The following is a 24218-nucleotide window of genomic DNA, read 5'->3' as shown; positions in this document are numbered from 1 at the left end:
AACACACCACTTCAGGAGGAAATGAGCAGGACAGACTCACAGCCCCTGAGCCCTTCCTTCCTGTGTGCCTATAAGATACCAGGCACTGAGGCCTGTGGACGGTGGGCAGGGGATGTATGGGGAACATAAGGAAATGCCATGCTCAATTGGCAAGTGCTATTCCAAAATGAAAGATCCCCGCCCGAGGGCTACAGAAAGAGAGAAGAGGGAATAATCAACCCTACCAGTGGGGAGGAAGGCTTTGCAGGGAACGTGGGAATGGACAGATTAGCAATTAGATGGAGAGAAACAGGCATTCCAGACGGGGAGTAGAAAAGCTCACGGCGCCTCAGGTGAGTGGGTGGACGTGGGTGGGTTTTCTTGTTTCTTTCTTTCGCAGTGAAGTTTGCATTTGTGGATGCTTCACAGTAATGGGCAATTAGCTCAGAACTCCAAACAACTAGAACAAGGCCAGCCAGGAGAGGGCAGAGTGCTAAGGAGAAGTTTTGCAGCCAGACAACACACTGGCCTCCTCCCTTTTCTTACCAGTGAATTCAAACAGAACGTTTCTTCTGGGAAAGTGAGAGGGAAGAGTGTGGGGATGATGGAGACTATGGGAGTTCCCTGACCAACTCCGGAGGACAGCCCCAGAGGGGAGGAGGGAGAGAGGACCCCGGGCGTGGCTAGCAGGACACCATTCACTGAAATAAATGGCTCCCAGCTCCCAGAGGGGCCCCCAAGTTCCCCCAGACCCTCAGCTGGGTAGAGGGGCTCCAACCCTGAACCAGAGCCTCGCCTTCTGACCACTGTGCCCCAAATGTTACTGAGGCTGTGAGAACAAGAAAAGCCAGAGGGAAAGCAAGCAAGCAGAGCTTAGGACAGACAATCCAGAAAGGACGGGAGCAGCCCTGCACTCAGTCTTAGCTGGAGAAGGGATAGCTTCAGGCCACAGTGTGAAACAGAAAGTAAGGTAGACAAAGGACCAGCGGGGGTTAGAGCCACACCTGGGGGTGCAGCCTGCAGAAATGGGGTGGTGTGCCCTCCCCCCTCAACTGGACAGATTCCTGGGCTTTAGGTACAAACAGGCAATCTTCTGCTAATTGTTGCAAGGGCCTTTGCTCTTCTAGTTCTCCCTACAGGGGAGGTCAGGTGTGGCCTAATGTTTCAATCTTGTGTATTCCAGTGGCTGCTGTGTCTTTAAACCCTTTATTCTAAATGTTTCAAATACCTGCCCACCATCCACATGTGTTAAGGATGGAAGCTCTAGGTCAGAGCCTGAGATACAGTTTGACCCTTTGGTAATATAAACAGTGTTCCCCAAAGAGTGTTCCGTGGAACACTAGCCTCCTGCATTTTCCTGACAAGGGTAAAATTCTTTGTACCGGGGAGGGAACATCACCTACTGTATCCTTCCTCTGGAGAACTCACATGTGTGTTACCATATTAAAGGCTCTGAGAAGCCCTGCAAGGAAGACACTTGCTTAAATTGTATCTGTTTAATCCAGTGTTTCTCTCAATCCTGGAAATTTTTCTTTGTTCACAGTAGGTATTAGCACCTGCCCTCACCTTCCCACTCACCCCCACAACCCCTGGGAAATGTCCATGTAGTAGGCTGACCTGAGAAAAGCAATTTTCTGAAGCCATTAAAGGTTCTGGATTGGAAGCAATAGGCAATGAAAGATTCCAGGTAAATTAAGAATGTAATTTCAGCCTCTGCCTCCAAGGAGACAGAAAGTGGAGAGAGGGGGCCACATAGAGTTGAACAGGGACGATGACCCAGAATTCTTGGGAGATGGGTTGCTATGAGCAGGGCCTGCAGCTGGAGCTTTGGCTGTGACTATTTCCAAGGCCTCTTGATCTGTGAGAGCCATACAGCAACGACAGGTGCCAGCTTTAGCTAGCTTAACTATGTGGCGGGTCCTGGTGTTTAGAGCATTGCTTTTTCTTCTGCTGACATAAGTTTGCTTATTCAGGGCCACCTGAGTGGCTCAGTCAGTTGAGCCACTTGATCTTAATGCTTGATCTTGGCTTGGGTCTTCATCTCAGGGTCGTGAGTTCAAGCCCTACATCGGGTTCCATGCTGGGCATGGTGCCTACTTACAAAAAAAAAAAAAAAGAAGTTTGCTTATTTGGCATCAAAAGACCAAAATAAAATTTACTTACCAAAAAAAGCTTTTTGTTTTATTTATTAATTAGGAGTTCAAGCTCACGGAAACTCCTTCCACACATGTCATTGAGCATCTACTCTGTAATTCTCTGTGCACTGTGGGTGATGACGGATGACCAAAACCCAGCCTTTGAACTCATGGTTTAATACAAATTACTTTAATTGAAAGGAGCTCCTACTAAGGGACTCTTTCGTACAGGTCTATTTTCTTGCATGTGTCACATAGTTCTGATCACAACGAGGGCTTAAATATTTTTGTTCCTCTGTACTTATTTGTGTAATTCTCTTTTCTCCTAGAAATGTGCACCCAGAGATTTCTGTAGCCTATTGGTGTTGATTAGCTATGGCATTTTAGAAGAAAGATACTTTTAGACAAGAAGTTACAATAGAAAGTTCTTGATGTCTGTGTGTAGGTATATCTCTAAGCTTGTGTTTACAGATTTATTTTTTTATTTTTTAATGTTTGTTTATTTTTGAGAGAGAGAGAGCGTGTGCAAGCAGGGGAGGGGCAGCGAGAGAGGGAGACACAGCATCCAAAGCAGGCTCCAGGCTTTGAGCTGTGAACACAGAGCCAGATGAGGGGCTCAAACTCATGATCTGTAAGATCATGACCTGAGCCAAAGTTGGGCATCTAACTAACTGAGCCACCTAGGCTCTCCTATGTATATATTGAAGAAGAAAAGGAGGCAGAGTTAGAACACAGTGATTGGAGGAGGTACATGGTTTTCTAATTCCCTGTCAAGTATAAAGTATTCTGATTAAATGCTTTTAGCCCAAAGAAAGAAGGATCAAGAAGCAGCTAAAGCAATTGGCATCATGCAGAGTTGGAAAAGAATTAGAAGCTCAAATAAATGTCCAGTCACTGGCCAAGCTGGGTTCAGACATTGATGAGAGTTAGGAGAGAGACAACTGGGTGAGGGAAGAGCAGCACTCATAGGGCTTCTTTCTCTCTACCCCCTGGGGCTGCTGAACCTCTGACTTGACCACCCTAGTATGAATTAGTCCTCTTCATTCCAAGCATTTCCTTGAATGAAGAACAGCCATGACTTTGATTCATGGCCTGTCCTTTGGAAGTCTATACTGGTGGGCTGGGTGCTAATGCTATGTTCTCAACATCTATTGGCCTGGAATAATATGCTGGCATTGAGCAGGGGAAGGAAAAAAGACAGTAAATACAGTACATCTGAACATTAGACTTTGTTAAAATAGAAATACTTGTCTCCTGGCCTCTCACATGTATTCAATTTAAATGCATGAAAGGAAATGTAATTTTGAGTGTGTATTGAGGTTAGATTGAGCACCATGGAATTAGATTCAAGGAGATGAAATCAGATTGGGCATTGGAAGGCAGTGAGAGGCCACCCCCTGAACCTCCCAGTGGAAGTTACCTCACCACTGGGTAAGGAAGAGCTAATGCATTTTCCAAAGGTTTACAGCTCATGCTGGGTTGTTTTTTTTTTTTAATGTTTATTTTTGAGACAGCATGAGTGGGGAAGGGGCAGAGAGAGGGGGAGAAACAGAATTTAAAGCAGGCTCCAGGTTCTGAGCTGTCAGCACAGGGCTTGACCCAGGGCCTGAACTCACAGACCGCAAGATCATGACCTGAGCTGAAGTCAGACGCTTAACCAACTGAGCCACCCAGACACCCCTCAAGCTGGTTTTTAGTTACCTTTCAAAAGTTAAATCACCCCTATGCACCTCAGCTTCATCCTCTGTAAAATGGGGAGAGTTGCATCTACATCGTAAGTTTGTTGAAAGGTGTTTAGGTAATTAATGTAGAGAATCCAGTCCATGCTAGGCACATATACTCAGCTAAGTGCTTTCCTTCCTGATTTGGTGCAAAAAAGAAATGGCTCTTTCTTGCCTTTAAATCCTAGATTTCAGGGTAACCAACCCTTTGGGGAACTCAGATTTTCACAGACTTTCTCAACATGAAGGGGTTGATGGGTCTCACACATCTCACAGATGCTGATGGTGTGAGCACTAAGAAAGGTGGGGGTGCCCTCTCCCATAAAGCCTAAGTATTGACTCAGTCTCTCTCACTGGTTTGCTCACTCCCTACAGTTCAGGAGGGGACGGCTCCCTTGAGACTGTGACCACCTTACCAAGTAAGTAACCACCCGCGGCTCAAGTCTGTTCACCAGTTCCCCCTGACCCCCAGGCTTCCTGGGAGTGCCTCTCAGCTGAGAAAGAGGATGTAACATCATCTCTGCATACACCATTGAATGGGAGGAGAGACCCATGGACAGGTAGTTGAAGGAGGGGGGGTAAACTTGGAGCCCTGACCCTTGGGTTCAAGCCCTGGCTCTTCTCTGTGCTTGCCGGGTGACCTAGGGCAAGTCACCAAACATTCTGAGCCTCAGGTGTTTTCAACTAGCCCAGAGGGTACAGAGACAATCCAATGAGACAGTGACTATTCCCTATTCCTTGCACTGTGTGTGAAAGGAAGAAAAAGAAAGGGAGGAAGCGAAGGAGAGAGGGAGGAAGAAAGAGAAAGAAAGAAGGAAAGAGAAAGGGAGGGAAGGAAGGAAAGAGAAAGAGAAAGAGAAAAGAAAAACTGAGAGGCTCTTGCTGCCTTGGTCCACCATGTCATCAGGTCATTTCCATTCAGCCCCAATTCCTGCCGGGCACACCCTCAGCCTCCCTGCCTCAAGATGGGAATGAAGTCCACTCTGGTGAGCCTGGATCAGACAGAGTAGATTTCCTGATCTTCATCTTAAGTTCTCTGTGTCCTGTTCATCCCCTTCTCTCCCAGATATCCTTCGGAAGTTTAACAGAAATCTCAGAGGCTACGCGGTGGGCACGGGGAATGCTAGTGACGCAAATGCATTCTTCAATCAAGCCGTTCCTGGAGCAAAGACTGAGTATGACATTTGGGGAGGAGGGACTGTGGGGTAGAAAGTGGGAGGTGCCTAGTCCCCTTTGAGACTATAATGCTACCTCCATGTGCAAAGGGGACATTCACCCATTTTCAGCGATGATTTGAGAGGCCTTCAGCCACTCTCTTCTGTGGCCACCCCTGTGACTAAGGCCACAGCAGAGAGGCTCGAGAGGCTCACATTGAGACAGGAGCCATGTGCCTGGAGGCTGAACTCCTGACCTTGCTTCATGGGTGCCATTTTATAATCATGCAATGAACCAACTAACCTTATCCAAGTTTTAAAACTCACCGTGACATAACGGTGCCAGTGAGCTTCACTCTCCCCAAAGCCTCACAAGTGGCAGTCCCAGAAAAGATCAGGGAAGGCCAACATATGAATGGACAAGCCAGAATCTCCAGCCTTGGAGGTTTCTGGGGCCACATGTCATGGCCTGTCCATCAGCCTGCTATGGAGTTCATAGGAAACGCAGTTGAGAAGCCAGAGGCAGCTAAAGCAGAATGCTCAGCCCCCCAGGAAGACCTCAGGGGGCCCCTCACCCTGCTCCTGGTGGCCCCAGCTGCCCAGGTTTCTGAGCTTCCCACACACTTTCACCTTCCTGCTCAGGCCCACACCCTTCTAGCTGATGGGCACAGCCTTCCAACCTGCTCATCCAGCCTGGGAAGACCCTGCTGGGTGGCAGAAACATCTGGGGACAGATGGACCCACCAGCAGGTCCCAGGAAATCATCATGCTGTGGGTGCATCTCACCCTTGCTTGTAACAGGGGCCTGAACTAGTGGGGAGCTTGGGAGGCTTGAGATCCAGTCTTTCCATGAATTACCAACCCAGGCACATGTACAGGATGTATTTATTCCCCACCTCTTTCTAACAGAAGCATCTGGCTAAGTTTACCAAAAACAGAACACAAGTAACATGCACATTAGAAAGAAAAATCACAGCCACTTGGTGGTGGGAAGACGGGGAAGAAGCAGCTGTGTCAGTATGAGCATTTCTATAGTTATTGTGCCTGAGCATCAAACTCTCAGCTTCCTGGCAGCCAGAGTAAAAACAGAAAGCATGCTAAAACTTTTATAGATCTGATTTCAGGATCTATACTGGTCCTTCAAAGGAGATAAATGGTTTCCTAGCATAGAATCCCAAAGGAGCCCTAAGAAGACCATGAGTAACCAGTACAGTTGACAGTACCCTTGACTACAGCTTTAGGACAAACATATAATTGGCTTTTCAAAGAGTTATTTGTTGTAATAACTCATCAGAACAGGCAAGTAGCTCCTTGTCCCTGAGCCTCAGAGTCTCTGGCAGTTTGTGCAATGGGGATAATGCCAAGGAAACCTCCAGTTCAGGCCCTTTAGGAGGAAAAATCCAGGCACTGTTCCTCAGTAGGACTGATTTCCTCTCCTTCTCAGGGAGCTTATGAGCCAAGTCCAGACTCTGGTACAAAGGATGAAAGATGACCATGTGAGTCGGATTTACAACTATTTTTAAACACTAATTTTCTTTTTTTTTTTTTTAAATATTTTATTTATTTCTAGGAGAGAGAGAGATAGCGTGAGCAGGGGAGGGTCAGAGAGAGAGGGAGATACAGACTCTGAAACAGGCTCCAGGCTCTGAGCTGGCCGTCAGCACAGAGCCTGACGCGGGGCTCGAACCCACGAACCGCGAGATCATGACCTAAGCGAAAGTCGGACGCTTAACCGACTAAGCCACCCAGGCGCCCCTAAGCACTAATTTTCTAACCCACTGAAGTCCCCAAATGGAATGATCTGCCATGAAAACTGAGCCACTGTCACTAGAGGCATTTAAGGAGTGGGAGGACAGCCCACATCTGAGGCCCTGAAGGAAATTACATCCATGGCGGGGGGGTGGGGGAGAGTCATCATTGATCACAATGATCTTGAAAGTCCCTCCTGATGCTAAGGGTCTGTGGCCAGTAAATAAGCCTCTAAAATTCTTTCAGCTCCAAGATTCTGATTCTATTATTTTGAGTGGGCAAGGAAATCTTAGGAGGTTGACTGAATTTCCTAGAGCTGTGTCGTTATTTGCGTGTTTGTTAGAAATCATCAGGGATTTTCCTCTTTCTGTATAGAGAGTGAATTTCCATGAGGACTGGAAGATTATCACGGTGCTGATTGGAGGCAGTGATTTATGTGACTACTGCACGGATTTGGTAATGGGGGCAGCCGGACCTACTCGTTGCTCCTGACATTGACCAGGAGGCTTGGAGGTCCTGTTTGAGAACGGGCCGTGGATCCAAGCCTAGGGCTGTCCAGCTACACCTGTGTGTATGTGCCTGCACAGGTGCACACACACACACTCCTCTTACCCCATGACCCTCAGGCTTCCGGCTCTACCTCCACGTCCCAGGTGGTTCTGGGGGAGCAGGCAGATGTAGTACCTCTACTCTCCTCTTACAATTCCAGAGAATCCAGAAAGCAGGGAAACTGTAGACCCCAGCAGTGGGAGGGAGGATGTGCATGTTCACCTTCCAAACTAAAGCTTGTTTTCTGGCTGGCCCATCTTTGGTGACAGCAAGTAATCAACTGGTCTGATTCTGATGTGATGAGCTGGTCACAACCAGGGGTCAGAGGGAGAAGAAGTCCTTGAGGTGGAGCCGGAGGGGGGCCTTCAGCTGCCCTCTCCCCTGAACCAGCCCCTCACCTCCCTCCTGTCTCTTCCCAGAATCGGTATTCTGCAGCCAGGTTTTTTGACCATCTCCGCAATGCCTTGGACATCCTGCATAGAGAGGTGGGTAGGGGCTCCCGCAAGCTGGACACAACTCAAGCATGTGGGGGGTAAAGGTGGATAGGGCAAGTAGGTGAGATGCCCCCCCAAAGGAGACAGCCAAGGGCATGGACTCCCCTTTCTAGAGTTTGGACTCTACCCCGAGGAAGCCTATTCCATTTGGAATCAGCACAGAAGGATCTCAGGCTTGAAGAAAAGTAGGCAGCTCTTGTGCTAATCATCTCCTACCGCCACCTGGACATTCCCTGGGGGCAGCAGCACAGCGGCTCCCAGGCTGGGCCCTGAACTCTGAGCCATATGGGCTATATCTAGAGCAATCCCCTCTCTGGTCCTGTTCCCAGGAGCTTGTTCTCTTCCCGCACCCCTGTCATGGGAAGCCAGCCCAGCAGCCCAGGGTGGGGGGCACTCCAGCCACCACCTGCTTCACTGGGTGGCTGAGTCCCCACCCTGCCTCAGCAGACTGGGTCCAGGTTGGGCTAGAGGGAGATGGCAAATGGGGCACCTGTCTCAGCACATTTGAAGTTTGCTCCCTGATGGCTGAGTGGAGCTGAACCATCAGCAGTTGGATTCCGGTCCGCCATATTGTCCCACAGCAGGGGGCACCATTCATGCTGCAGCTTGAGTGGGTGCCATCGCCGGCAGGCACCTAGGCAGTCATTCTGTGGAGACACCTTCCCGAGACTCCACTCGGGGACAACTGAGCTGGAGTTCTGTAGGGACCCTAGAGCTAGTCCCCACTTCTCAGGACCCTAAGGCAGCTTGAGGAAGAAGCCCCCAGAGCCGCTCTCTCACCTGCAGCCTTCCCCTTAGGTGCCCAGAGCCCTGGTCAACCTTGTGGACTTCATGAGCCCCAGCGTCATGCGGCGGGTGTTCCTGGGCAATCCAGACAAGTGCCCCATGCAGCAGGCCAGGTAGGCAGGTGCTGGCTGCCCCCGACAGAGAAGCACCACCCCCTGGTCTGGCTCACACAGTGGTGACTCTTCGGGGTCTTTGTGACCTGGTGTGTCCATGCCTCCAAGTCTGTAAAAGGGGGTCTTATGTCAAGAGCACCCCCTCCTGAGAGGTTGGGGGTATGGCCCCCCTAACCGAACCTCAGGATGGCAGGAGAATCCTCTGTGACACAGGAGTCACAAGGGAGAGGGTCAGGGCAGGGACAAAGGCTTGTGTCTGAGAAACAGCGTCGCCCGGCCTGTGAAAAGGGGAAATGCGTAGGGATGTATACGCACGTGGTCAAGTTGGGGCAGAAAGTGAGGAAATGAGCCACATAATTCAGTTACCTTTGTGGGGAAGGAGCAAACTGGGGAACTTCAGAAGGGGCGTGTTTTGTTTCCGACGCAGGGTGAGAGGTACACAGGTACACGTTTCATTAATCTTCATGCCTTATATGTACATTTGTTTATGTAAGAAATAGTTTTACAGAACTGACTGTGTGCCTGGCACTGTTCTGAGTGCTTTAGAGACAATATCTATTTTAAAATCAAGTGCATTTCATGAGTGTGAAATAATTCGTGATGACATTCATTCAGATTCATTATGAATTCACAGTTCATGATGATGGGGGCTGCAGTGAGCCACTAGTGTGAACTAAGAAGGTATCTGAGGGCGTGAGCGTCAGAGGCCCCCAGATACATTTTAATTGTAGTCTTAAGAATTAAACATTGAATGTTCATTGCCTAAGTTCGTGTGTTTGGCATAACTTGCAGCAGGCCCGGTGCCGAAGTCAGATACTGGTTCTCTATCCGTATGAGAGGGTGCTTGCTCACGCCCCCTTGGGACTTCGTCCCGTCCCTGTGTCAGGCTGGGAACCTGGCCCTGAGAATGGGGCATCGAAGCCGCGGGGCACATGTGCTCCTAAGGGGGGAGGGGAGGCTCAAGTGAGCAGAACCGGCTCTGACCAGAGCTTCAGCACCGGGTCCTGCTGCCTCCCCCTCTTTGTACAGCACTTTGTGTCACTGCGTTCTGACCCCTTGGGAGAGCTCCCAAGATCTGGCCAGGCTGGAGGCCATCACCCAAGCCTACCAGGTGAGACCAAGAAGGACACCATCCGGGGCGCCCTCCCCCTACTCAGTCGACACACCGGCACTCAGTCGACACACCGGCACTCAGAGAAGGGAAGAGCTGTTTGGGGTTTGAGGACATCACCATCCGGGCCCCTCCTTCTGCCCCACCTGGCTGAAGTGTCTCAGGGACCTCGGTTAGGGTCATCCCCAAGGGACCCGGGTGGCAAAGCCCTAGTGGCCCAGCTGCCCTTGGCTTAACGCCGTGCTTGCCCTAAAGAGGTCAGTAGCTCTGACCTCATGGGTGGGCCTTTCCCTCCCCTGCACCCTGGAGGCCCAGCTGACGCCATTCCTCCCCCAGTCCTCCCCTCTGCTCAACAGGCAGACCGAGAACAGGGAGGTTGCAGGCCCTGAGCCTGAGGCTGTCTCGAGACCCTTCTCAGGTTTTTATTCCTTGTGGGACTTCCTGCCTGGCTCTTCAGACCTCGCAGTTCCCTTAAAAACAAAGCAAAAAGGTGAACCAACCTGTTTCCAACTCTCTGGAAAGAGATTTGCAGTCACATGTGTTTGTGTTCTCAAGGGAAGGGCTGAGTCACCGCCTCGTGCAGGGAGATGGGGGCAGGGATGCTACCCACCACTCCCTTGCTTCCCCCACTGGGCTGTCGGGCACCCCAGGGCCTGTGTCCAAAGCCCCCCCGCGTGTATCCACAGAGCAGCATGCGTGAGCTGGTGGAGTCAGGCCGCTATGACACACGAGAGGACTTCTCCGTGGTGCTGCAGCCCTTCTTCAGCAACATCCGGCTCCCCGTCCTGGAGGTGCGCTCCCTGCCCTCCCCCGTGGGGTCCCTGGGGGGAGGAAGGTGAAATTCAAAGCAGAGTTGCCAAGCACTTTCGGGAGAGTGTGAATACAATGGGGAAGAGGCAGGCAGCTCTCCAGATGCTTGTCTGGTCCTACAGCCTCCTTGGGCACCCGAGCTGTGTTCCTACAGGCAGCTGATGTGGGATGTTCTCATTACTACCGATAGCGACCTCCATTTTATTGAGCACCTACTACATGCCAGGCCCTGTGTTTGCCATGGTAAACTTTTCACAACTACCTTTGAGAGGAGTGTCTTCACCCCCACATAACAGAGACTCAGAGGTGTGAAATATTCTCCCTATAATCATACAGGGAGGAAGGAACAGAGGGGCAAGATTTGAACTTCTCCAACTTCAGATTATTCGCTTTCTGCCACACACAGACCACCGAAGTGATAAAGGAGGGTTCTGGGTAATGGTTCCCTCACCCCCTGGCCACGCTCTCCACCTGACACGTTGAACCAAAGAGCTCTGTGTGTGCACTGGGATGGGGCCTTGGTTCTCTCTGCCTGGGCCTCCATCCTCAGGGCCTCGCCTCGTTGGAGGGGAGTTGGAAGAGACCTTGAGCGCCCCTGATCGCCTGGAGAGATGAGCCCTGGTGTCGGCTTTGCCCAGGGCTGCCCCAAAGCTCCGCCCACTCTCCCCACCAAGGCCGCTGGAAGCAGCCGCCCAAGGCCTGGGAAGTAGCTCCTGCCAGCTGGCTTGCCAAGACTTCCTCAGGGACTAGGATCTCATTCCCTCAACCACGGCATGGGCTAGGGCATTGCACAACTGTGCCTAACAATAAACGTAACACATTTTAAAAACATTAAGTAAGTGGAATTGGGCCACAAAGGAGAATGGGGGGTTGGGGTCACCCCAGGCTATTGATCTGTGGGATGGCTCTTATCTCCCTTTTGCGGTGAGCAGACCTTGCAGAAGGCCAGTGGCTTGGAGCTTCCCCACAGGGAGGAGGGCACCGAGTGGGCAATCCCAGGGGTGAGGCTGGTCAGCTGCAGCCCCCTCTTCACCCTCCATACCAAAAGGATCTTAAATCCATCCCTCTCTTTCAGGATGGGCACCTGGATATGTCCTTCTTCGCCCCAGACTGTATCCACCCAAGTCAGAAATTCCACTCCCAGCTTTCCAGAGCCCTTTGGGTCAATATGGTAAAATAAGTGGGGTATCCCTGGGTCTTGGGGTTCTAGTCTAGTGAAGCACCAGCACCTATAGAATGGGGCTTGTTCCTGGCCTCCCTTTGCAAGCACGGTGTAGAGGAGCAGTGGCTGGCCCAACTGTAGAGGTCTATAGAACCGAAAATATGGAGTCCTTGGGATTCTCGGATCAACTTCACTCTCTCCTTTGTGCTTTGAGCTGTGAGGAAGGAGACTCTGAGGAATGCCAGGCAGACCCCCCCTTGCAATCATTCAGCGTGTTCTACGTGGCAGCAGCTGGGCAAGGCGGTGTGAGCCATGTTGTCTAAGCCTCTCACCAGCCCCACCAGCCAATGCCTAGGAGTTCATGAGGAAGCCGAATCCTCGAGAAGCAGAGACACTTGCCCAGCACCACTATCCACCACCGCTCCCCACCCCACCCCAAGCAGAGCCAGGAGAGGAAGCCAAACCCCCTGACATCGAGCTGTGAGCTGTCCCCGCGGCCAGGTGCTGCCTGGGAATGTTCACTTCGGTGACAGCAACTCCATGCACCTGATCTCTCTTTTCTTCCCCAATAGCTTGAACCACTAGGAGGGAAAACAGATACCCTGGACCTGGCGGCAAATATATCCCTCTCCTGCCCTTCTCAGGTAATGGGGGAGGACCTGCCTTGCCCCTCTGCAGACACCAGGGCCCAGACCTCGCCCTCCCCTGGTGCTGGCCCACGGCCCCTCTCCTGCGAACCGGAGGACTTTAGAAGGACAGAAGTGGCTGGGAACTAGGGCAGAGAGAGAGCACGGAAGCCCTTCTTTGAGAAACTGGGAGAAGCAGGTGGGAGGGGAAGCCTGGGCTCAAGCAGAGGCAGAGGATCAGGACGGGGAGCTGCGGGTTCTTGAGAAGGTGGGGGGTGGGGGCAAGAAGCCAGAAGTGTGGTGAGGAGGCTCATTTTAGCAACAGCACTTGGGGCCGCTGGGAAAGTCTGACTGAGGGTCAGGAGCCTTCGTGAGAAGCCAGGCAGCTCCAAAGTTGTGGTTAGTGGTCTCAGAGCCAGGAGTGGAACCTCCCAGCAGAGACCGGGTCAAAGAGGAGAGCGACAAAGGGTACCAGGGAGCTGTGCGGAGGAGGGGCAAGTAAGACCAGCCTTGCCACTGGGGCAGGACTCAGCTCAGGGCTCCTTTTAAGGAGGAAAATGTTAAGTGGTTGTTAAACTTGATTTCAGGCCTAGGGTGGAGGCAGGTTCCCACTGCCTTCAGCTCCCTTTCCTAGGCCCTGTCTTAATGGCTTTTTAACCAAATAAGGCGGAAGCCAGAGGGCCCTTGGGCAGTCAGCCGTAAAAGCAGAAGGGCCTGACCCAGTCTGGGAGGGCTGGGTTTCCCTGCTGGGCCGCCTGCCTCACCCTCTCCTGCCCTGTGGGGGCTGAGCAGGAAATGGACCCACAGCTCCCCCATGTGTCTACCAGGGGGCACCCCTGCCCCCACCCAGGCTCCCTGTCTGCTGCCTCCCCCAGCCCAGCTTCGTGCCTCATCCGGAGGGAAAGGGCGGCGGGAAGGAGGGATAGGGAAGTGAAGGCAGTGAGAGCAAAGGGCTCAATTGCTAGGTCTAGTGCTTGGAGCAAAGGAATAGTCAAATGATGCAATACAGATGCCTCCAGTCCAGTGGTCAGATCGGCTGAAGGGCCGGGGCGAGGTCCCAGAGGGAAGGCCCTACTCTGCCAGGTGTAGACTGTTTAATTACTCCTGAGCGTGTCCAGGAGTTTCTAGGGGTGGGGTCAGGCAACCTAGATGGGGGCATCTGGGGATTCAGAGCAGTGGCTGTACACCACACCAGAGGTATTTTAGCATTTTAACAACCTGTATGGCCATCCTGACCATCAGCCATGGAAAATCCTCTCCCATCTGTCTATTGCCCTTCCATTAAATAGGAAAAGTAGGAACTCATTCCAGGGAGCCCTCATTTGCTCTTCCAGCACCCAAACATCTATTAAGTACAAGGTTGGAGCCTAGGTACCGGGTCAGGGAGAGCTCTGTCACCATGGGCCTCAAGGGGGACCTGTGCCACTCTCTGCTCCAAACCAGGCAAGGAGCCCCCAAATGGCGCCACTCCAACCGGAATCTTGGGCCACAGTGGGCTCCGCTCCTCCTTCTGGACTGAGCCCAACTGAGCCATTGGTAAGCAGAGGAGAGCAAAGCCAGCCTCTTGGAACTCTAGAAGCCCAGCCTGGGAGAAGTGGTTGCCAGGCAACCCCAGAGCCCATTCCAAAATGATCCATCTGTTGGCTAGCCCCGCTTCACCACACCAGGCAACACAGCACCCTGCGTTCCTCATGTCCCATCTGCTCCCTCCCGTGTGCCTTGGAGCTATATAAAAGTCCACCAGCATCTCAGTGTGAGCTGACAGGGGCCAGGCAACACATATTTTAGTCCTCGCTGTGTCTAAACATAGAGGCAACAGGCAGGACCCAGTGGGGAGGAGGGGGCCGGGATGGATGGGAGCACTACAGAGCTTTCTCAGCCTCCTCCCTGCTCCTCCCCCCACCCTAGGCAACCACGAGTGCGTTCTGCCAGGAGGGTCAGGCACTTAACAGCACTCCGTGGACTTCTGTCAGACTTTCAGGCTGAACAAATGATCTTCCAGCCCGCTTTTGCTTAGCCACTCTGTGGACTGTGACCATTGTCCCCTTTCTGCTCTCCTTGCCTCTCTGACCATGCCTTCCCTAACCCAGGGCAGCCTCTGTGGCTCCTCTTCAGGCTTTGAAGAAGCAAGCCGAAAGACAAACATGGTTCTCTCTCCGTTCTTCTTCTTCTTGCCCTCTCTCCACGTTTGCCAGTGTCAACCGCCTCCTCCGTGAAATTCACTTCTGCCTGCATTCGTCGAGGCAAAGCCACCATGGTTGGGCTATTTTTCTAGTCACTGTCTCTTCTTGTCTCGAAAATGGGCACATTCTCCCACTTTCCTGTCCCACCTCTATTCTCTCTCTCTCCGTCTCTCCCTCTCTGTCCCTCTCCACATCCCCTTACTCTGAGATTTGTCCATTCCCGCAGTTTCCTGTTAAATTTCTGTGCACGGGCTTCCCCAGCCTATGTCTTCATTTCTTCTTTCTTAAACTCCAGCGCTGTTCTTCTAGCCTTGAAGAGATGTGTCCTGCTGGATGCCTTGGGTGGTGAAAAGCTGAGAAAAGTTGAGGTCTGTTCTTTTATACTTACTTTACTGCCTAGCAGGGTTTCTATTTTGAATTACATACGGGGGACACTATTATCTTTTGAATGCGTTGGACTTCTAAATCCTGCCCCACCTCACCATCACCCCAAACTCAACAAACGTCCGTCCAAAAAATAGCTTTTGAGTGAGAAACGTCGAAATAGGAACTAAATATTTGTCTCCCCAAACCGTCTGATCCTCAGGACTTCCCTATTTCTGTGCGTATTGTTGTGTTTTTCACAGGTCTGTGGTGTGGGACGTCGGGTGCCCTATCTGATAGGAGTCTCTCACGCCCCCCACCTGTCCCCTTTTCCTTTCCTCCTGCCACCACTCCTGTTCACATCCTCATCACTTGGTGTGCTGAACATCACGTGGCCCTTCCCACCATAAAACACCAGAGAATCCTGTAACCTTAGGATCTCAGTAGGGAGGGCCTTGGCATCCGGTGGGTGGGACGTGTCCTGTAATGACTGAGTTATTCCACCACTTCCCTCCTAAGGCATCTCTACGGCATCTGCTTAAACTTCCATGCTCTCGAGGCCACGCCTTTCAGACTGTCAAGTGGCTGCCCATTACCACGTTGTGAAATCAGCCTAGGCGGTCATGAACCAGCACGTTTGGCACGGGAAGGGACTGGGTAGAGATGCCGAGGGCATTCCATGGAGTGCTGTTATGTCCTCCTTCCTGCCACCAGCACACCCCCCCCCCCCCCCCCAGCCCCACACCACCCCTCATCCTCTCCTTATCTTAGAAAAGCCTTCCAAGCCCTGCCTCATGTGGTAGGTATGCCCCCTGGAATGTAGGCCCCCTTTGGGTAAGTGCCAACACTTGACTGTACACTCCTCATTTGGTCTGAGCAACACAGGGCAGAAGAAAACTTCCACTCCTTCTCTGCAGAGCCTCACACCTAGTAACACAGCCAAGATGAATATGACCTTCCCTGTAGCCGCTGACTCACATTGCTGACTCACAACAGGTGGCTGTCCTGGCACTGACCACCCCAGGCAGGCCGCACCATCTCTGCACGGCCCTACCTGGGAGAACACACGCCCTGGTGCTGGCATTCAATCAGCTTCACTTTCTACCTACTGGCATTACAGATCTAGCCTCAGAGAGCCAGTCAGACTCCCTGCAATCAGTCCCTTTTCCACAGTATCGGCTCCACTCTAAGCTCTTAAACTGCTCTGACTCACAGATGCACTGTGTGGTCAATGGTCAATAAAACAAGCCCCAGGCACCCCAGGCTACTTCTCTGCCACTGCCCTGGACCTGTTCTCATTGTTCTGCTCTCGCCTCACTCGCCACAGCATTCCAGTGTCTCCTTAACCTCTGACCCCTTTGACTCAGCCTCCCCTTCCTGGCCCCTCCCCCAACCCTTGAGTCATGTGACCAAATCAACTCTCCAGTTTGACTTTCAGGACTCCCAGAAGGGCAGGGTGAGTCTTTGTCCCCTGGTTGTCCCTGCACTGGCCACTCTGGGACTAGCTCCAGCCACCAGACCCTAAGCCCAGTCAGGTCTCCCTTGACGTGGTGGGGAGAACCATGAGTGACCCTCCACGCACTGAGTCTCCTATTTGAGGTCCATATGTCTCCGGATCCTGTAGCCATTCCTCAGCAATTACTGCACTTACTGGACACACTGGTCTCTGAGGCTTCACTGCCTCACAGCGTCTCCTGCTTTCCGCCTGACTGGGTTGTGAGCCTCTTTGTATCTTTCCCTATTGTAGCACCTAGAACAGGGCTCTGAACACATGAGGTACTTATTCTCATAGGTCAGTTACATGTAGAATGCTCCCACGATGCCCTCCTCAGTGGTGAATGCTCAGGGACTGCTAACAATATCAGCTGAGACCAGCCCAGTTAGCCATGGCGACAGGCCATTGTAAGCCCTCCTTGGCCTTGTGCACTTCCTGCCCTTGGCCCTGAGTACTCGGCAGGCTCACTTTTCAGCTAGGAAGGCTGAGATGCAGGAGGAGGGAGAGACACGTGGAGCCCCGGGGAGCCGGATCTGTGCCCGCGCTGGAGTGTTGCGCGTGCAGACTTAGTCCTCCCAGGCGGCTGCTGAGTCCTCTCTTCCTCTTCCTCTCTGCCTGACCAACAAGCTCTCTCACTGGCCCGACCCTGGTGTGAGGAACGGAACTAGAAAGGCCTGTCTGGTCAGGCCCCGCTCTGCACCCTCTGCCTGCTCTCTACCTGGTCTAGGTCCCTCCCCCCATACTGGACCTCTGTTGCTCCTCATCTGTAAAATGGGAGCTTTCTGCGTTGCAGACTCAGAGGCCAGGCCCGGCAAGAACACAATTGGGTGAACAGGACTAGGTATGGGAGAAGAGGAAGTGGCAAGGCCGGAACCGAAGGCTGTACACCTCTTCTTAAAGCGTTCAGACTCTTCTTCTCTCCTCCCCTCCCCCTTCTTTTTCAACACCAGTCAGGCCAAACTAAAGCAGAACAAAACAAAATGTCTTCTGGCTAGGTTTAGCCAAAACTTCTGGCTAAAACTTCTGGCTAAACCAGAAGGCAGTTTTCACCCCCTGGAATGGATCCCCAGTGATCCCCTCCTCCAACATTCTGGTTCTTCCTTCTTATCCCCATTTTAACCTAAACGTTTAGACCACTCCACCAACCACGTCTTGTGAAAGTGTTGGTGGCCCTGGGCCACTTGCTAACTCCTGGTCTCAGGCTTATTAACTTGTTCTTACTTCATATCACTTTTACATTTTTCTCATTACTTTGCTTTTCCCATTTCTCCGTTGCCTACTTCCTTCTTCCTGCTTCAATTAACCCTCACCTGCATCTGAATGAACTTGGATCTTGCCTGGGCTTGGGAGAAAAGCAATTGTGAAATAGGTGAGGAAATGAAGAGGATGTTTCACGATAAAAATGTGACCACAATATACGAAGCCAACTTGAAGGGAGTAAGACACAAAGTTCAAAGGAGGCAAGGAAAAAAAAAGATTGACATTTTTTATAATACTCTCTGGAAAAGAAAAAAATGCTATAATGGGAATCTCTTGTAGGAGAAGGTACAAAGGAAATAAAATCGATCATTCTGAGGATTAGGTAGATAGATGTTCCATTGCTAGGGTGAACCCAAAACCCTAGAGCTCTGAGAAGAACGTGCGTGGACCGCTTTTGAGGTCTCTGCACCTCCTGCCAAAGCTGTTATATGAAACCCTTTACGGAATGAATTAAATTAGGTTTATACGGTTCTTACTATTAAAACGCAGAAGAGTCTTGTTAAATAAATCAAGAGGCCAGCATTGTTGGTCCTCTTTCCTAAGAAATCTCCGAGGCTGTCAGATAATCTCTCCCTGTGGTTTCTGTTCTCTTTTAGGATGAGCCCTTCCTGAGAACTCCCCGGAACAGCAATTATACCTACCCCGACAAGCCAGCTGTTGAGGTAACCCCTGACGCATGTCTGCCTCTCTGAGGGACAAAGCATTTCTACCTGCCAGTGACTCAGGGTGTGGTACACTTTTCAGAGTCTGAGCTTAAACAGAAACGCATCCTTCTTACATACTGAAAATTGGAATGTTAAAAAAAAAAAAAAAAGGTTCCTGAACCGTGAAATCCCAGGTTTGTCCTAACATGTTCTCAAGTGCTTACTGACATCAGCAACCAACTAGAGGAAGTGCCAGTGGGTTGATTTTCTTGAACCTTTGCACAGACCTCATTTCTGATTAGGTAGCTCAGCCTTTCACACAGGGGTGAGGGGGAGGTGGTGGGTTTGATGAGCTACAGACTGCCGGTAAGGTGGAAGCTGAGTGGGTGGAGCCTCAATTCCTGCCTCAATTCCTCAGTTGGGGCTGGGCCCAGCAGGAAGCTGACACATATCCAGGTGGGTCCCCGGGGCTTATCTGATTCAAGTCAATTGTTCTAGCTCTGAGGAACCCCAAAGGTTCAAAGCCCATGGCTTTAGGGACTGCTTACTCCAAAGATGGCCCTGAAGGACCCTGGACCACACCAGGCTTTGCTGCACAGGCCTGGTCCAGATGAGATCTGTCAGTCACCAGGACAGGGGCTCAACCACCCGCTTCAGCTAAGCAGCTACGGCAGGTCTAGTCTTGTGCTGGGGGCTGGAGGGAATTCAGAGAAGTATCAGACCTAGCCCTGTCCTTGAGGAGTTAGAGGTCATTCCACACTGAGCACTTACCGTGTGCCTGGCAGTGTTCCAGGGAGACAGAGCGGTAGACCAGACAGATGGGTTCCACCCCTCAGGGAGCTTACAATCTACTGGAAGAGGAATCCAGGAAGTAGCTCAACGTGGTCGTTTCAGCTGTGAGGACAGCTCTAGAGGGAGGTGTTTTGAGAAAGTGTGATGAGGCAGGAGGGGGTGGCAAGTTTCGATGAGCCATGCAGGCCAGGCCGGGCCTCACTGATGAGGGGAGCTCGGAGCTGCAATGTGCATGATGAGAAGGCCCTGGCCATCTGGAAAACCAAAGCTGGAGTCCCAGGCAGGGCCAAGAGTGCAGAGTCTCAGAAGTGGGGCTCAGTTGGGGATTGGAGGAAGAAAGAGAAGGTGGGAGTGGCTATGGGCATGTGAATGAGGTGGAGGTGAGGTCAGAAGAATTGTCAGGGCTCAGGTCACACTGAATCTGAATTCCTGAGGAAGAAGAGGAGGCTTCAGGTGGAGAGAGCGCNTGAATGAGGTGGAGGTGAGGTCAGAAGAATTGTCAGGGCTCAGGTCACACTGAATCTGAATTCCTGAAGAAGAGGAGGCTTCAGGTGGAGAGAGCGGTGGGAAGGCATTGGAGCTTCTGGAAGAGGGACACACAGTCCGGTTCACTGTAGTAGAAGATCTCCCTGACTAGTGTGGGAAATGGATTGAAAGCAGCAGGAGGGATTGGAGAACTTTTATAAGCCAACTGAAGTGCGGAGGCTTAATTTACATGAAATTCTTATTTTTTTATAATGCATTTTATTTATGTATTTATTTTTTAATAGTTTATTGTCAAGTTGGTTTCCATGTAACACCCAGTGCTCATCCCCACAAGTGCCCCCCTCCATGCCCGTCACCCCCCTTCCCCTCCCCCCCATACGCATCAGTCCTCAGTTTGTTCTCAGCATTCAAGAGTCTCTCATGGTTTGCCTCTCTCCCTTTCCCCCACCATTTCCGCCCTTCTTCTCCCCCTTGTTCCTCCGTCAAGTTCCTCCTAATCCTCCTATACGTGCAAACATATGATATTTGTCCTTCTCTGCCTGACTTATTTCGCTCAGCATAACACCCTCAAGGTCCATCCATGTTGCTACACATGGCCAGATTTCATTGTTTCTCATTGCCATGTAGTATTCCATGGTATAGATAAACCACATCTTCTTGATCCATTCATCTGTTGATGGACACTTAGGCTCTTTCCATGTTTTAGCTATTGTGGAGAGTGCTGCTATGAACATTGGGGTACATGTGCTCCTATGCATCAGCATTTCTGTATCCCTTGGGTAAATTCCTAGCAGTGCTATTGCTGGGTCATAGGGGAGTTCTATTGTTAGTTTCCTGAGGAACCTCCACACTGTTTTCCAGAGGGGCTGTACCAGTTTACATTCCCACCAACAGTGTAGGAGGGTGCCCGTTTCTCCACATCCTCGCCAGCATCTAGAGTTCTCTGATTTGCTCATTTTAGCCACTCTGACTGGCATGAGGTGGTATCTCAGTGTGGTTTTGATTTGTATTTCCCTGATGAAGAGGGATGCTGAGCATCGTTTCAACTTACATGAAATTCTTGAAGGACTGTCAGATGCTAAGCTCTGGGGAATGGGCATGTCAGCTTCACAGCTGGGGTAAGACTGCCGTCCAGCTTCTCTGGATTCTCTCAGGCTCACATTAACCCAATGGAGGCTTGTTCCAGGCACACCATAGACCGAAATCCGCTATAACTGAAATGTCAGCCGCATCTGGTCAGTGAGGCATTTATCTACTTTTTGGATTCCTGAGTGGAGCTGGTACTATGCTAAGTGCTGGGTAGATAAGATGAGCAGACTGACCTCTGCCCACCATGTTGGATCTTACAGTCTCGTGAACCTTTACTTCTGCTGCTAAAAGTTAACCCCCAGGATTAGAAAGTGTTATTTTTTCTAATAAAAAAAAGCCATTTAAAGTAGATACAGACAGACACCATCAACATTACCTGGAGACTTGCTGGAGACGCCAAGTCCCAAGCACCATCCCAGTCCAGCCAAATCAGAACCTGTGCTTAACGAGACCCCCAGGGGATTCGGATGCACTGGGGCCAGGGTACAGCACGTGGTTCTTCCCTCGTGACAGACGAGCATGCTCAAAGTCCAGGCTGCATCAGTTTCTCTGCACGGATCAAGCTTGTCTCTGGCTCACCAGCTAACTGAGATATTTCTAAAGGGTTCTCCAGCTATAGAACTTTTTTTAAGCTGCTTTTTCTCCAGGTATTTGTCATCTGTACACACAGGCATGTTCTTGATTTCAATAGAACTTCCACATGAGTGTGATGATTTGAGCAACCTCTTGGGATAAACCAAACTATATCAGATTTAAGCAAATAATATGTTAAAGAGGTTGCATTTCTGCTCCCTCGGGAGAGGAGACTTTTCAACAAGGCTGGTCTTTACCACCTGCTGATGAAACAGAAGAGATAAGTGTCTGAAGTCTCTGGCAGTCACACCCCCAGAGACTCAGTCATCACCCAGCAGTCATCCCCTGCTTGCAAAGCCCTACTATGCGTGCAGCACTGGGCTTGTCCTTCAGACCCTCCTAGGGACGTGCAAGTGCTTGGGACTCTGGGGAAGAGATTATTTCTCCTTCAATGAACTGACACTGGTCATTTCTGTGCCCTGTGCTTCCCACCCCATCCCTTCCTCCAGCACCTGGAAAATGTGCTCTATATTCTAAAGACAAGAGAATCTGACCAAAGGCATCCAGGTTACAGGCATTAATTTATACACACACAGGAAATTAGTTGGTGATTAAGTTAAATATGCAAAAATATATACACGAGCAGAAAAGATTCGCAGAAACCAGGAAGTTTACAGTGGTAACAATTGCATGGTATTTTCCTAAATATATTCTCATATTTTTGTGGCCCCAGCATTGTAATTAGTGCCCATTGGCTGAATGTTAAACAGCAACACCAAAACCCATGTGTAATCTTCCATCAGGGCATCCGAATCTATGTTCCTTTGGGAGACCACCTATGGCACTTCACTGTTTCCCCCCACTTCTTTGCCATGACTGCTGGCTTCATGGAAGAGTGTATATGAGCTGAGCTGGGAAACACTGAGTACGCGTTTGTGTGCCTGCACATTATGTGTTTCATGCATACTGGTAGACACTCAGCTTTTCCTCTCTAATTTCCCTTTCAGACCATCGACAGTGAATAGTTCCTGCCCACATGCGATTCCTTACGGGAACACAGTTCTAGCCCCCACCAAAAATTCCATAGCCAGTTCTCCCTGGACTGAAAAGCCAACCCTCCTATACAATTGTTATCTTTCCTCCTGTTGATTTAGAACTGGGGCAGTGACTTCCTGTGTACAGAGTGGAATCCTTCCAACAGCATCCCCACCTCAGGTAAGTGAAAACATCATCATTGCCCCCTTCAGTTAAGGACTTTGCTAAGTGTCAGGTTGGGGGGACACACTACAAATACACCTTGGAGCCTTGAGTGGACATCACTGATTCAGTGCGGATCTAGATCCTTGGCAGGACACAAAAAGCTAGCCGGCAACCATTGCTGGGCTCCTGGGCCTCTCCACAGATCACACGTTTTTTTGGGAGAGAGAGACAGAGAGCAAGCACAGAGGAGGGGCAGAGGGAGAGAGAGAATCCCAAGCAGGCTCTACACCCAGCATGGTGTAGATGTGGGGCTCAATCTCACAAACCGTGAGACCATGACCTAAGCTGAAATCAAGAGTCAGATAGATGCTCAGCTGACCGAGCCACCCAGGCATCTGCACAGATCACACTTCTCCTCGCTGGTTAGCCCCAGGGGCAGCCCCTCAGGCCTCCCTGTCCAGCAGGGAAGGTACTGTCGGGGCTCGGGCCCTATCTGCCTATGCTCAAGACTCTTGCAGCCAGCACATTCCTAGACCACCCCAGTGGGAATGGGGCTCCTCTCAGGATGGACAAAGCCATCAGGCCCTTTACCCTCAGTGCCTTTGTTGCTCTAAATGGATGGAAGAGGCAAATTTGTTAAGTCTTAGGCTGGAAATAAACCTAACGGGGACCAGAGGGACTGTAGCAGAATCCTCAATCTTATACTTCAAGAAGACTCCCCCTGACCATCTGTCTTTTTGCCTGTCTCCCCTAGTCCATGAGCTCCGGCCAGGAGACATCAAAGTGGTGGCCGCGATGGGTGACTCGTTGACTGTGAGTGCTGTGCCGGGAGATGCATGGGCACCCCCTAACCCAGCCAGGCCCTGTGTAGAATGCACAATTCCTCTACACTGGCTTTGCATTCGGCACTTAGCAGACAGTATTGAGAATCTACCTGTGTCAGGCACTGAAACCCAGCCAGGCAGCCACAAGGCCTCACCAGGCAATCTAGAATGCTCTCCCCTCTTCCCTTCCACAGTCTTCCTCAAACACCACCTCTTCCATGAGGCTGCCCCTCTGTCCCCCCTTCCCCACTGTTCCCAAGCATTTAATCTGTGAGCTACTGTGTAGTTATCTGAGTCTGTCTGCCTTTATCAGGGAACTCCTCTCCAGCTACCTAGGCTCCCAGAGCAGCATGTGTATTGGGGGGGTGGGGGGGGGGAATGGGGGTAGTTCAGCATTCCCAGCAAGGATACAGTGGGTGGTAACTGGGTAGGCTGGTCCAAGGACTTTATGCTTCAGATGGATTTGCTTACACCTGAAGGTTCACGTGGACTGGAAAGCAGGGGGTGAACAAGGGAAGGGAAGGAGAAACCAGGTTGTGATGAGCTCAGAACATTGGTAATGGGGTTTGGCTTTGCCCCATGGGTAAGAGAGACCCCCTGAAAGGCAGAGTCGGGAGAGAGTAGGGGTGTGAAGAAAGAGGTGGGCTCAGAAGAGCAGGTGGGCACTCCAGTGAGAAAGGAAGAGACACTGGAGACTGGGGTCAGCTGGGAGGCCAGAGTGTTGTCAGGCGAGAGTCTCACCTGGGAATGTAGCACCCAGGACAGAAAGAAAGGGATGGGAGCTGGACAGGAAGAATCTTGGTAATTCCAGGACTTGGTTATGAGCTGTGCTTAGAGGAGTAGGGAGTCAGGACAACCCAGAGATTAAATGACCTGAAGAAAAGCTGGTACAGTCTTCAGAAAAGGTAAATCCAGAAGCT

General features: G+C 51.1%; 1 protein-coding gene across 1 annotated transcript in view; it reads left to right on the top strand.

Annotated features, from left to right (window-relative positions):
- The window catches only part of PLB1 (phospholipase B1), a 123896-nt gene that overhangs the window by 80970 nt on the left and 18708 nt on the right, over positions 1-24218 (top strand). The window contains exons 34-46 of the mRNA XM_077774045.1: positions 4211-4254; positions 4902-5010; positions 6434-6485; positions 7114-7194; positions 7707-7772; positions 8580-8680; positions 9710-9791; positions 10478-10582; positions 11677-11772; positions 12336-12407; positions 18287-18352; positions 22429-22489; positions 23229-23287. Of these exons, the coding sequence (XP_077630171.1) occupies positions 4211-4254; positions 4902-5010; positions 6434-6485; positions 7114-7194; positions 7707-7772; positions 8580-8680; positions 9710-9791; positions 10478-10582; positions 11677-11772; positions 12336-12407; positions 18287-18352; positions 22429-22489; positions 23229-23287 (994 nt within the window). The remainder of the gene's footprint in view (positions 1-4210; positions 4255-4901; positions 5011-6433; positions 6486-7113; positions 7195-7706; positions 7773-8579; positions 8681-9709; positions 9792-10477; positions 10583-11676; positions 11773-12335; positions 12408-18286; positions 18353-22428; positions 22490-23228; positions 23288-24218) is intronic.

This window comes from Crocuta crocuta, unplaced genomic scaffold (genome assembly GCF_008692635.1).
Source record: "Crocuta crocuta isolate KB4526 unplaced genomic scaffold, BGI_CrCroc_1.0 scaffold246, whole genome shotgun sequence".
NCBI classification, from domain to species: domain Eukaryota; kingdom Metazoa; phylum Chordata; class Mammalia; order Carnivora; family Hyaenidae; genus Crocuta; species Crocuta crocuta.
The sequence above is the reverse complement of the archived record's forward strand: the minus strand, read 5'-3'. Positions and strand labels throughout refer to the sequence as shown.